The 13,973-nt window shown below is 39.6% G+C and overlaps 1 protein-coding gene across 2 annotated transcripts in view; it reads right to left on the bottom strand.

Moving 5' to 3' along the window:
* Window positions 1-1,023: 1,023 nt before the first annotated feature.
* PTPN13 (protein tyrosine phosphatase non-receptor type 13) overlaps window positions 1,024-13,973 on the bottom strand; it is a 158,114-nt gene continuing 145,164 nt past the window's right edge. The window contains exons 38-49 of one of the 2 annotated variants that reach the window (XM_075284600.1): window positions 12,238-12,393; window positions 9,660-9,807; window positions 9,238-9,396; window positions 6,928-7,010; window positions 6,509-6,561; window positions 5,693-5,769; window positions 4,971-5,119; window positions 4,106-4,196; window positions 2,978-3,315; window positions 2,259-2,474; window positions 2,079-2,141; window positions 1,025-1,447 (exon numbers count right to left, since the gene is read on the bottom strand). In XM_075284600.1, the coding sequence (XP_075140701.1) occupies window positions 1,376-1,447; window positions 2,079-2,141; window positions 2,259-2,474; window positions 2,978-3,315; window positions 4,106-4,196; window positions 4,971-5,119; window positions 5,693-5,769; window positions 6,509-6,561; window positions 6,928-7,010; window positions 9,238-9,396; window positions 9,660-9,807; window positions 12,238-12,393 (1,605 nt within the window). In that variant the 3' untranslated portion in view covers window positions 1,025-1,375. Of the gene's footprint in view, window positions 1,448-2,078; window positions 2,142-2,258; window positions 2,475-2,977; window positions 3,316-4,105; window positions 4,197-4,970; window positions 5,120-5,692; window positions 5,770-6,508; window positions 6,562-6,927; window positions 7,011-9,237; window positions 9,397-9,659; window positions 9,808-12,237; window positions 12,394-13,973 lie in introns of both variants that reach the window. The other variant, XM_075284608.1, reaches the window with a different exon arrangement.

Below are 13,973 nucleotides of genomic sequence, written 5' to 3'. Positions count from 1 at the left end.
CAAAGTGCCCAGATACCATAAGATTAATACTTTTGTTGGTTATGTGTCCATACATCATGTAAAGGAGGTAAGAGATATACAAAGTCAGCTGCATCTTCTCAAAATGAGGCCCTTGAGAGATAATGATTAGCAACCTATGTATTAACGTTCATTATCACATTCCTTAAAGTCTAACAAAGGGCCTCCTTGACTTAAGCAGAAAAATCAGTTTATACAGTTTATATGTGAAAGATTACAAGATGGCTGCCAAAATACAAAGATGGAGGACTTAACTCTAACAGTGATGTACTGTACTACTTTGAGGTTCATGGGCGTTAAATAATGGGATTGCTTACTATTAATGTGAGGTTCATGGAATACATTATAGTAAGTTACCCCATCAAGCCGCGTCTCTCTCTGGTCAAAACCCGTCTGCTGCGACCATCGCGGTTGCGGCTTTCCCCTCCGCTGTCGGCTCATATTGAATGAGCCGACATAGGAGGGTGCTGCCGGGGGTGGAAGCAGCGCGGCTCAGCCCACACGGCTTCCGCCTGAAGAAAGGACACGTTGCTTCTTTTCTCCGCTAGCAGCAGCCCGCCGCTAGCGGAGAAAAGAAGCCTGGCGGTCTGCATAGACCACCATTGTAAGGGGAGGTTTTTGACACGAAATCCGCTGTCAAAAACCTCCCCTGTGCTCACGTGTGAACGAGCCCTTAATTATCATTAACGCAATGGTGACAGAGTTACTAAATTAATCATGTAAGATAGTTCACAACTGGTTGGATGTCAGTAATTACACTGGATTAATAAGATTCATGATAAAATGAAGAGGGAAACCATAAAGCTGTATATACATTTTATTGTGCACCTTTTATTTACAAGGTAGAGAAAGAGTGTGCCGATTTATACAGCCAGGCACAGGGTAGCTTTGTTTCATTTTGTAAAAGTATATAAATATGACATAAACTCTATATAAGTAAACAATATGAAATGTATGCAATAATTACAATAAACTTACTACTGTGGGGTCTATAGTAACATTTATTTCTGTCTTTTAAATACTGCTTTTAAGTGTCAGCTACAAAACTAACTTTTCGATGAAAATACTTGGAAAAAGTTACCTGCGAATATACAAGCCATGTTAAAAAAAAATCCATGTATACTATTGTAACATGTGTCTGTATATTAAAATACTGTCTTTATAACCCCTTCCAATGCAAAAAAAAACAACAACAAAAAATAAAACAGCAGTATAAACAACTGCTCTTGGCATCCACTGGAAATGGTACTGGGTGCGCTGGGGATAAGTAAGCTACTAAAATGCAGCTCTTGTTTATTATATACTGGCCCTTTAATAAGGGCTCATATCTATAGGCAGATATTTATCTTGTGATCCATTACTGGCTCTCTTCTGTTTGCAACCTTTTCAGGACATACAGGATGACTTGATAACAAAACATGTATTGTTCCTGAAATGAAGAAAAAAAAAATCAATTATGAATTTATTTACATAATTTATATTTATCAAAAATTCCCTATGTTTTCCGTTTACAGCTCCTAAACAGATTAATGTGTCTACAGGTTTTCATACTACAAACACTGTGCATTCTGATTCTGCAGCCCTGGTATTCAAATCCCTCAGCCCCTTCTTCTTGGTAAACTATAGATATAGTAAGAGAATGAGAACACAGAAGAGATGCACAAAATTATAAGATCAATGAGACAACACGGTGGCTCAGTGATTAGCACTGTAGCCTTGCAGCGCTGGAGTCCTGGGTTCAAATCCTGCCAGAGACAACATCTGCAACAAGTTTCTATGTTCTCCCTGTGTTTGTGTGGCTTTCTTCCCATTCTACAAAGACATACTGATAGGGAAAAATGTACATTGTGAGCCCTATATGGAGCTCACAATCTACATTAAAAAAAAAATAAAAAAAATTGTAAGATCAGGCTGCACACTGAATGTATTTGTAGTCTGTAACCATAGAAACATATACTTAAATAATAGTACTTGCTTAAAGTTGTATAGGGACGTTAATAAATAAAAGTATTCATATTAATTGAACAATATAACATTAGTAAGAGTTATGATAATTTTACCTCTGTCTGTATCATCCCATGTCTCTGAAGCCTCATTGTTCGCACCAAATCTGAGATACTGAACTGCGAAACCAAAAAGCAATAGCAATACATTTAATAGCAGTTACATGGCAAGTTAGAAGGCTATGGATGCGACAACTACCTCACATCTATACTATATTAGACCTGTATTGGACTTACCTCTAAATCTTTGCTTATTAAACCCAGCATGACATCAATACATATAAGTGTGCCCGACCGTCCAATGCCTGCACTGCAGTGTGTGATAATGGGTCCGCTTTTGTAGATATACCTCATGTAGGAGATGAAAGTGAGGAGCTGGTTTGGATCTGTGGGGGTATCATGATCTGGCCAGGCAGAGAAGTTCAGATGGGCAATGTGTCGTACTTCACCGGTCTACAATAAATGTACAAACAAACGTAACACTTTAAATCTCCATTTGTTTGTGTATATGAGATCAAATAACTTTTCACTTTTGGGCAGCATTTGTGTAATTCATTTTGCAACATACTTTATTACCATATTTTTGCGCCTTTCAGTGAAATCCTATACTCACATCCTCTTTCTGTCCCTTCTTCATTTTGTTCCTTGTCTTTTTTTGTAGCTTCCATATGAATAGTAAATAAGACAGAAGAAAATTTCCGTCTTGTTTTTTATATTACAGTGAAATAGATGCAGTCAGAAGCTGTTTCGTCTACATCTGTCATATTCGTTTTTCAGTCTGTTGTACTTATCCTATGGTTATTTAGAACAACCAACTGTTGTGAACTAGATCTAAACCTAGAGACTGACGATCAATGTGAACAGACCTATCTCTTGTATAGTGTCGTCACTCATTTCTAGGCTGAGTGCTCCTTTAAATAACTCAGATTGGAAATAGCCAGAACACAAGTACTCACCTGAACATCTTGTAATTTCACAACTCGCAAGATAAAACTTTCCAGCTGCTGTGTTTTCACCAGAGTAAGTTGAAGTTCATTGGTTATCCGTACAGGTCTGTGTAGCTCTTCTGGCCAGTACCGCTGACATTTTATCTTCCCACCTTCCATTTCTTGTGTCATCATGGCAATCACTGTGGAGTTCTGCTCCCACACCATTTGCCAAAAATCTGGAACTGTACTTGGAAGAGGTCCCTGGCAAGCAATGTATGTGAATTCCTCATTGCCCACTGGCATCTTGATAAAACTTGCATTTATATAGCCATCATCTGCACCAAGTGGCACTCGAGTAGAATCATCTGTAAGAATATAAACAGTAGTATGATAATGTAAATCTTTGTAAATGGATAGGGTTAATTATTATCTATTGATCTATGAGCTCGGGAGATTTCCAGCAGTGCAGGTTAGGCATAATGTTTCTTAGAAGGTATGGATTCTCTGCTATAAGTGAGCATTGCCCCTAGAGAGGTATTCTGAAAGTATAGTATTATTATTCCCGATCCATAGGATCCCCAGCAGGAGAAAAGAGGTGTGCAAGTGCCTGGGTGATGGAGTGCCAATGCGCAAGCTCTGTCAGTGCTACATTCACTTCTATGGGACCTCTGAGGTGTGAGGCTGCACTGGGTTCCTGCAGGGCCTCTACCCTTGTTACTGCTGGGTGTTCCCAGTGGCATGACCACCAGTGATCATTCATTTATTCCCTATACTGGGAATGGCACATGGGGAATACGTGCCATTACTGAAAATTTCCCTAAGATTCACTTAAAGTTCAATTTTTGTAAGGAGTTCAGTAATTATCAATAGCTGCTACAAAGGCCTATCATCCAGATGACCCTACAACGTATGGATGAGGAACAAACACTGCAAAAACAAGGCTGATATCTTAGTAAAGGTACAAGGGTTTTCTTCCTCCTTGAGGAGAATCAATTGGCATAAGTATTTTTTTTTTTAGGATTGAACTTCTAAGACATGTATATTAAAAAACTATAATTTCATATAAATAAATAAGTTAAAAAAATATAAACTGGACAACCCCTTTAAATGAATACAAAAACACAAGCTACAGAATCATACACCTGAATATCTTACATGGAAGGATGTTCTTGTATCTGTTCTTCCTTTTGTTGTCTTTCGTTTGTCCTATAAGACATTCATCCAGTGGTTTTAAATCTTGTAGATCCTGTGGACGTATAACATTGGATTATTCTTTAATAAATAAATGGAGCATATAACTCATCTACTGTGTGCAAGTTACTGTACAGAAGCATTCCTACAGATATCAACTGTGTACAAAGGTGTTAGGCTAAAGCCCCACGTGGCATCCTACCGCAAAAAAGGCATCGCGCTTCTTGCTGCAGCACTTTGTTTCCTCTGCAGACTTTCTGCTTCAATTATATCTACAGGGAAACCGCCAACATTTCCATAGATATAATTGACATGCTGCCATTTGTAAAACCACAACGGTTTTGGAAATCGCTGCATGTCTGCACCACGTATTTACTCACAAAGAAGGTGCCGGCGTTTCTATAGATATAATTGACATGCTGTAATTTCCAAAGCTGCAACGGTTCTGAAAATTGCTGCATGCCCACAGCGCGTATTTTAACGCAAAGTGGGGATGAGAATCGCTAGAATCCCATCCACTTTGCTGTGACTGTAAAATGCCATGGTTTTTCTGCTGAAGGCAAATCGCAGCATTTCCACCACAGAAAAAAATGTGGCGTTTTACGTAAACACATACTGGTGGTAAGGGATTTTACTTTCATTACATGATATGCCCACAATAACACCCACATGGGATCATTGTACTTAGAATTTGAAGCCTCATTGAATAAAAAGATAATATTAGAAAACATATCCTCCTCACCCCTAAATAGAAGCTAATGAGATTTCTCATTTTCTCATTTGGTTTTTTATCTAGTAAAAGACACATCTAGTTTATACTCATCATTACCTCAAACTCCTTGGCTGGCACCCCTTGTTCCAGCATACTGCGTATTTGACGGATAACCAGCTTTAACTTATTTTCTGAGTAGCGGCCCATTGGCATTACTTGCACTAGTGGAAGTGAGGACAGCTTTTCATTTGTTACTTTGAAGCAATCTGTAACCAGAAAAATACAAAAAAAATCTACGGCAAAAGATCTATTTTAGGACTTGGTGGAACAAATATTACTGGTCCTAGGAATCCTTAGAAAATCCAAAGCAGATCTGTTCACATCAATCATAACCATAGATGAGCGAATATACTCGATCGAATACCTGCGCCGCATAGTTCCCGGCGCCGCATAGTTCCCGGCGGCAGGGAAGGTGGAAGGGGCAGTAAAAATTTGAAGCCCCGGAAGTGTTTTTGCAACGGGAGCTATGCAGCGCAGGTATTCGATCGAGTATATTCGCTCATCTCTAATAATAACGTATGCTGTTTTATTGCACATGCACACTATTTCACAATCCCAGATTATGCTCTTAGGTTTCTTTGAAAACCATGCATTCATCTATAGGGAGCTACTGTCCAAAAGGTTGTGCAAGGAGCAAGTTCCTCCTTTTCACATTCCTTACCCAGAATTCATAGCAGGACATGCGTGGTCTCTGAGTCCCTGTACCCTCTCCCCCTAATGCTACCCCTTCTCACCTACAATCACATCAGTAAAATATCAAGGAGAGAATAATGGATTACCATATGAACTGGATTCTAGTTCAGCACTCTTTGTTTCAGTGTTGCCTTGCTTCCCCGTGTTGGATTGTAGCAGTGATCTGAAGAAAATACCAAATACAGAATGTAATTTTCTAAAATACAGAACCATGAACAATGAACCCATCCTCATGGACCCCATTATACTCAATAGCATCAGGCTCCATTGGTATCAGGCATATCAGGCATTCTGTTTTTATGTTCTTATGACAAAACCGTCCAATACTGTAATAGAATCACTTATTCTTTTTGTGGAGCAGGACTCGTATGCTGACACATACACCATCTCGTACACAGAGAAATGAATGAGATGACGTGATGAGGTCCATAGTCACTAGTGACTTGTCATCTCTCGCAGGACAAAATGGATGCACTTGCTTTTGCAAATAGATTTCCATTCTCACCATATACTGTACATAACATGCTGTTTTCTATAAAGTACATGTTTCTGGAGGCGACAGGGGGTGATAAGTATGAACAACAATTTCCTGCTAAATGCATGTGCAGCTTTAGTGCTATAACATGTAACAAGTCATAACATGGCTGGAGTGACAGTACATTAGGATAAATGTACAATTACTTTGGCCACCGTATGGACTGGTGCGTGTTGTGCAGCACCGTATGTTTTGTCAGTTGTCCAAAATGTCAATACGGATGACAACAGAGACAACCAGAGACTAGAGGGCCTTCAACTACCTTCACCTCATGTACCTGAGCCTACCTCATTCCTGACCAAGTCCTAAGTTCTCTGTTTGTATATACGCCTGCCTACCTACAGGTCTGATTTTTTAAGGTCCTTACCTTTCAGTGACATTGTTGTTACTGTAAGATCCCATGCCATTTACTTTGGCTGGCTGCAAACAAAAGACAGTGGAATATGAGTGCTAGAATGGACTACTAGCTTTGGATATTTATTTCCTATCAACATGATAATTAATACAGTGAAACGTGTATGAAATATTCACATTCTCATATGTATATTTATTTATATCACAGTAACAAACATACCTAAGTCCTTTTATTTAGAGCAACAGGTCCCATGTAACATACTTGACAACTCACAGTCTGTTTATTCATTAAGCCTTCACATGAATGGATCAGCTATTGTAGCTTGCATTGTGTATGCAGTGAGCTGTATGGCTGACAACATAGTAGCTTATAAAGGTCAGACACCTCTAGTGCATCACAAAGAAAGCCTATTTTTTTTTTTATTTCTGTACCTCGGGAGAGTCATCCGGTAATGAGAAACCATCACAATCTGTGTCTTCTGCTTTTTCATCTAGGTCTTCTTCAGTTTGATCCACTATGGTACAAACAAAGAAAAAGGAGTAAAAAAAAAGAACAATTACAGGCAATGTATAAAAATGCACAGAAACAGAATGGAAGAGCATTACTTTTTATAAGACCGCTAGAGAAGCAGAACTTTTCAGTCTTACATATGAGAAAAATGGGTTTTTGTGCTCAACATAAAATCCATATCTTGTTATATTCATTAGGTGACACAGCACGATGGATATAGACCTGGCCACTAGGAATAGCATAAGATGTCAGTTCCACCTCTGAGCTATACTCTCTTCACAAACACTATACTAGACAGCTTGTACCACAGCCGTAGAAGAGAGATACAAATAAAGCCACAAAGAATGCAGAACATGGAATCAACACCACCTCACCATGTCCTGAACTCTAAAACAAACCAAGAAGCAGCCCGGGGCAGGAACAACAAGAAACAAGGGAGGGATCTGGTTCCCCAATGAATAGAATGAGAAAAGGATTTTATGGTGAGTACAAAAATTAACTTTTTCTTGTTTATTTCATTGGAGGACACAGCACCATGGGATGTCCTAAAGTAGTCGCAGAAGGTGGGAATTACAGTTCTGCAAGCAACCTAGTGCACAGCCGCTTACAGAACCTTACGACAAAGGCTGGCATCAGCAGAGGCCACAGAATGGATCTAGTAGAAGTTGGTGAAAGTGTGGACAGAGGCCCAGGTGGCAGTCTTGCACACCTGGGTGGAGGAAGCCTGATGCCGAACAGGCCAGGAAGCTACGACAGCTCTTGTGGAATAAGCCTTCAAATGGAAAGGTGGCAGTTAGGCCTCCATGATAGCAGACAGAATCCACCTGGAGACAAAAGTCTTGGTAGCAGCCTGGCTCCTGTGAGAGACCTCAGGGAGAATGCACAAGGCAAATGAACAATGGAAGGGATCAGTCAGAGACAAAGAGACTTGAATCAACCTGGTGCAATGTGCTTGGGGTCTGGGCAAAAGGATGGAAAGATGATGTCCTCCATGTGGAAAGAAGAAACCACCTCAGGCAGAAAATAAGGTGGTATATGAAGGACAACCTTGTCCTTGTGGAGAACAAGAAAGGGAAGCTTCTGAGTCAGGGCAGCCAGTTCCGAGAACCTCATTGCAAAGGCTCAAAAGGGCAAGCACAAAGCACCTTAAGGACTAGATTAAGGTTCCATGGGAGGATGGTAAGGAGGAGCACAGTGTGCCACTTCGTACAGGAAGGTCCTTGTCTGAGGCCGGAAAGGCCAGGGTCTTCTGAAAAAGAATGGAAAGGGCTCCTTAAGAGAAGAAAGACCCAGTCCTTGGTCCAGACCAGATTGATCCTGGGAAGAGAAATTCTAGTGTAAGTCTCATAGTGGCCAGGTCCGACAATGAAATAAGTTAGAAAGTAATAGTATGAAACTGGTTTAGGCCTGGTTCACATCTGCGTTCGGTATTCCGTTTGGGGAGTCTATAGGCAGCAGTGATGCAAAAAGAGGATGAAAATATTGTTAAAATTTAAAGGGGTATTATTGGGCTACAATTTCAGATGGGAGCTGAAGCACTTGCAGCTGTATGTAGGTAAATAGACCCACCACTAGTGCGCTTGTAGGTTGATTTGCATACCCATAAAGCAACAATTTTCTCTGCATCGATTTATCAGTTTGAGGACACAATTAGTATTGGTTTGGGAGGCATTTTGGACCTGAAATGCTCCCTTTAAGGTCAAATTCAGACAGGCATGTTTTTGATGTTTGCTATATGTGTTTTCAATGGACTGGACAGCACACTGATTCTTAATAAGTGTAGGGTACAATTCACACCACAACAGAATGTACTATTTTAGTCCTTATAGTGGACAACACTAACTTGTAAGACACCAGAGACAATTGACTACAACAAGCTATCAGTTCATGTATGGAAAATTGTCCTTATGTTGCAGATGCAACTCAGAGCAAATAAGTATATGCTATAACTTGCTGATCAGGGTTCTGACTGCAGGCATCAGCACTGATCACCATAACGTAGACCTCCATGTCATTTTCTGTGGCCCATTATTCCAGAAGGTATCACAGAGATTATACCTGCAAAACCTCAAAAGAACATGTTCTACCGAAATATGGGTTTGTTGTAAATAAGAACAAAGCAGATAAAGTTGTTTTGGTTGAGAAGGTTCCCTACAGCAGTGAAACCAATACATTATAGTTTTATATGCAGATTTCCTATCAGTGTTACCAGAATATGATGCTACTAGTACCTGAGTAATGTTCCTCTGAAAGTGCATTCTGACGACTGAGCTGCAGAAGGTTTTGAGTTTGTTCATGGACAACATCAAGCAGGGATTGTATAACATCATTCTGATCCTCCTCATCATCCTCCTCATACACATAGTTATTGCTTTCATGCAGATCTTGATCTGAAAAAAATTAAACAGATATTACCGCAGTTTGAACAAAACAGTAAGACCTGAGAAATGAAAATGAAGAAGAATAAGTAATCCGAAACACCTACAAAGAAGAAAAAAAAATGTGGCACATAAAGTAACTGGTTATCTGCTCTTCTTCTATGAAGCTCTCAGTGATGCTGCAGAAGTGAGAACTAGTAGTGTCAGATCAATGGAATGATGGAAACAATGTAACAGAAAAGTAGAGAATCATTTCCAATCATGTTCTCACTTACCTAAGTTACCATTACACTTGTCTAAAGCAAATGATGTATCCTTTGGCATAAGCTCACGGGCAACGTCAATTTGTACAAGACCCTTAGCATTTCGAATACAAGAAACTGCTTTTCCATGTGTGGCACCTCGCATACATTCGCCATTTACCTGTAAAGACACAACTTATTAGGGATCCCCACTTACAATAAATTGGTCATAATTAAGTGAGTGACTTTTTATTTTTTAGTAATTTAATTTTAATATTAAGAAAAGACTAGTCCAAAAATATCAAGATGTTGCTTTAAAAATGCGTCATATCTGCTGTCATATGGTTACAGTATATGGACTTGCCAGAGAAGAGGTGAATGGGATTCCATAACAAAACATTGAACTGAGTCTAACTACATTGTGACTGCTGTCAACAGCAACTTCAGAACATGAACAGTTATTGATTATTTTCATCTCTCTATTGCATAAGGATAACATGCACATAGTTGTCACTTTACAGGGATAACATTCACAGTGGTGTCAATGTACACAGTGGGGTCAGTGTACAGGGTTAATATACACAGTGGTGTCACTCTGCAGGGATAACATGCATAGTGGTCACTGTACAGGGATAAAAAAAAACTGTGGTGTTACTGTAATGTGATGCCACTCTGCAGGGATGAAATGCACAGTGGTATCACTGTAGGCTAAGGCCCTACATAGAGGGCAGCAGCAAAAAAGCGCTGCGGGAAATCCCGCGGTGGTAACGCATAACGGGTTTTAGGCAGCGCTTTTCACAAGAAGTCCGCACAGGTTTCCTCTGTGGGCTTTCTACTTCCATTATACCTATAGGAAACTGCTGGCGTTTCCGTAAGTATAATTGACGTGGTGCGACTTCCAAAACCGCAACAGTTTTGGAAAATGCAGTGTGTATGCTGCAGTGATGGGATGGGATCCGCTGGGACTGCAGGGACTGTTAAATGCCGTGTTATTTTTCTGTGATGTTTCCGTCACGTGGGGCCTGGCCTAAAAGGAAATTATGCACAATACTGTCACTGTACAGGGATAACATGCAGAGTGTTATCACTGTACAGAGATAATATACACAGAGGAGTCACTCTACAGGGATAATACACAAAAAAGATATAATTCCATAATAGCAAAGCTCAGAAACAATACACACAATATTTATAATTCTTTGAGGTCAAAAGCACAGGTTCACACTAATGTTATCATAGTCCATTGCTCTGATTTGTCTGACTGGCACGAGGCATGACTGAATTATTAAGAGGATCTGGAGATGATGTCACAGCTCAGGAATAATGCACACAATAAGTAGAATACAGTGATGTCACAGCACAGGAATAATTCACACAAATAGCAGAATGTAGTGACATCACAGCACAGGATAATTCACACAGTAAGCAGAATGCAGTGATGTCACAGTACAAGAATAATTCACACAGTAAGTAGAATGCAGTGATGTCACAGTACAAGAATAATTCACACAGTAAGCAGAATACAGTGATGTCACAGCATAGGAATAATTCACACAGTAAGTAGAATGCAGTGATGTCACAGCACACGAATCATTCACACAGTAAGTAGAATGCAGTGACATCACAGCACAGGATAATGCACACGATAAATATAATGCAGTGATGTCAGAATACAAGAATAATTCACACTAAGAGTAGAATGCAGTGATGTCACAGCACAAGAATCATTCACACAATAAGTAGAATGCAGTGATGTCACAGTACAAGAATAATTCACATAAAGAGTAGAATGCAGTGATGTCACCGCACAAGAATCATTCACACAAAGAGTAGAATGCAGTGATGTCACAGCACAGGAATAATTCACACAATAAGAAGAATGCAGTGATGTCACCGCACAAGAATCATTCACACAAAGAGTAGAATGCAGTGATGTCACAGTACAAGAATAATTCACACAATAAGTAGAATGCAGTGATGTCACAGCATAGGAATAATTCACACAATAAGTAGAATGCAGTGATGTCACAGCATAGGAATAATTCACACAATAAGTAGAATGCAGTGATGTCACAGCATAGGATTAATTCACACAACACCTAACAAAGAACAATACAACAAAGAAGGGATAATATTCACAGTATAGTCTAGAATAGAAGTACATTTTCCATGCCACCTTCTTAGTCATCACTAACTGAACCTTATGAGTCTGAGTGAAAAGGGGCCCCTTTGAGTTGTTGGGCCCCATAGCAGCTGCTGGGCCTACTATCTGGGTAGAGGTATTCCTATAGTACTTCTAGGCTTCTGATAGATCATACTGCTGATAAAACATTACTTCATGACTTTGCCCTCTAGTGGATAATTTAGCATTCTACACACTGGCAACATTTCTGAAAGATTTTTGGTATTACTGCTTTGTTATATGGCTAATATGACATGTTTTAATGATACAGAAGATCTACTGCTAAGAAAGTCACGCCATGAGCTAACACTGAGAAACTCATCTAGAACAACTATTTACTACTATTCTCCTACTCTGCGTCTTGTACATTTCAGTAAAAGGTGTATTTAAGTGTGTACAAAAAGTAGGAGAGGAGAAGAGAAAAATTACCTTAAGTAATCTGTCTCCAACCTGTAAGCTCCCCTCTATGTCAGCTACACCCCCAGGATTGATGGACTTGACAAATATCCCATATTCTCCTCCCACCAGGGAAAATCCCAGCTCTCCAGATAGAGGCTTTTCCAAAACAACATGGAATAATCTGGCCTTAATGGACACACAGAAAAATAAAGAGGTTTAGAGGATGCCATTTTATATAGAGATGAGCGAATAGTATTCGTCGAATACCTCGCTCCCATAGGAATGCGTGTAAGCGGCCGAACACCAAGGGGTTAAGCACAGTTAATATTTCATGCGCTTAACCCCTTGGTGTTCGGCCGCTTACACGCATTCCTATGGGAGCGAGGTATTCGACGAATACTATTTGCTCAACACTAAATAGCGTAATGGAACAACATACTTATTTACGCAATATGCAGTTTACTTTGCAAACATATAAAAATATATTTATTTGTGTGCAGTATAATTATTTTACACAATGTCCTATCTTATAAATTTGCCAATTTTAAATAATTTCACATTTTAAGTCACTTTTAAAGTATTTTTCTTACTGTTTTAAGATCAGTTCCTATGCTATGTGTTTCGGCAGAGTGATGTCCAGCATTGTATTATCTTTTGCTACCCAAAGGGGTGCTAGAAAAGAGAGGCATGCAAAGGCGGCCCCCAATATGGTGTTCGATTTTGCTACCCAAACCATAAAAGTCACCCCATACTCTTGTTTGCTAAGGCTCACACTAGCTTCGATGCAATGATCTATACAATCCTTACACGTTATCACATATGTATTTTTTTCAAACAGCAATAATATAATATAATACATTGATAAAATGTACTATTTTGGCCATTTTCACAGATTACTGAACAGACTCAAGTCTATGAGGAATCAGTGAAAACAACAACATGCTCTCATCTATTTTTCACAGCCCAATTGCATCACAGTTGTATGAATAAGGTCCTCCAGTTCAGTTTCTTTGGGAGGGAATTGTGCACAGTACACCTAATGGTACCCAGCGGCAAAAAAAAAAAGACTAATCACAGCCGTCTGCAGGGGTCCATAGCAGCTGCATGAAGCGTCTCTATAGTATTTACTGTACATCTATGCACATGACTACATAGGAGTTTAGCACCTAAAGGAAAGAACAACATTCCTCACTTGTGTAACCTTCATGCTGGAGCCTGACCCTGGTTTATATTCTTTTTTGATGTCACAGACAGACTTTGCTATTTTCAGTTGTAATATTAGGTCTTCAGTCGTGAGAATGTAAGGAACCTCAGTTACTCACTAGTCACATATAGTGTAATGCACATTTTCCCTGCAGCTATGAACAGGTTAATATGAAGTCAGGAGTTCATGTACAGTGAAACTGCTGAGCACTTGAGAAATCAGTAAAACTGTGATGAGTCAGTGCGAGACAGTCTCTCCTTTACAGAGCTGGATATTGCAGATGTGGGTAGAGCCCTGCTTAAAGCTGTCACATTGAAAATACAGGCAGCACATTATAGAACAGCAGCTCTGAGCAGACTAATGTATACTTTCAGTAACAATTGCATTTCATTCATTTCTATCTTAGCTTCTTCTATGCCAAGAGGTCAAGGGGGTTGGTCCTATTAGTGATAAACAGTCTCCCCTTTATGACTGTGAATACAGAGATAGCTTGTCCATTACTGATAGGCCGCCTCCTTAGTGACTAGTTATACTGGATCATATCCCACATAACTTTCTATCT

The sequence above is a fragment of the Leptodactylus fuscus genome, chromosome 1 (assembly GCF_031893055.1).
Source record: "Leptodactylus fuscus isolate aLepFus1 chromosome 1, aLepFus1.hap2, whole genome shotgun sequence".
NCBI lineage: Eukaryota > Metazoa > Chordata > Amphibia > Anura > Leptodactylidae > Leptodactylus > Leptodactylus fuscus.
This window is presented reverse-complemented; position numbering and strand designations above follow the sequence as displayed.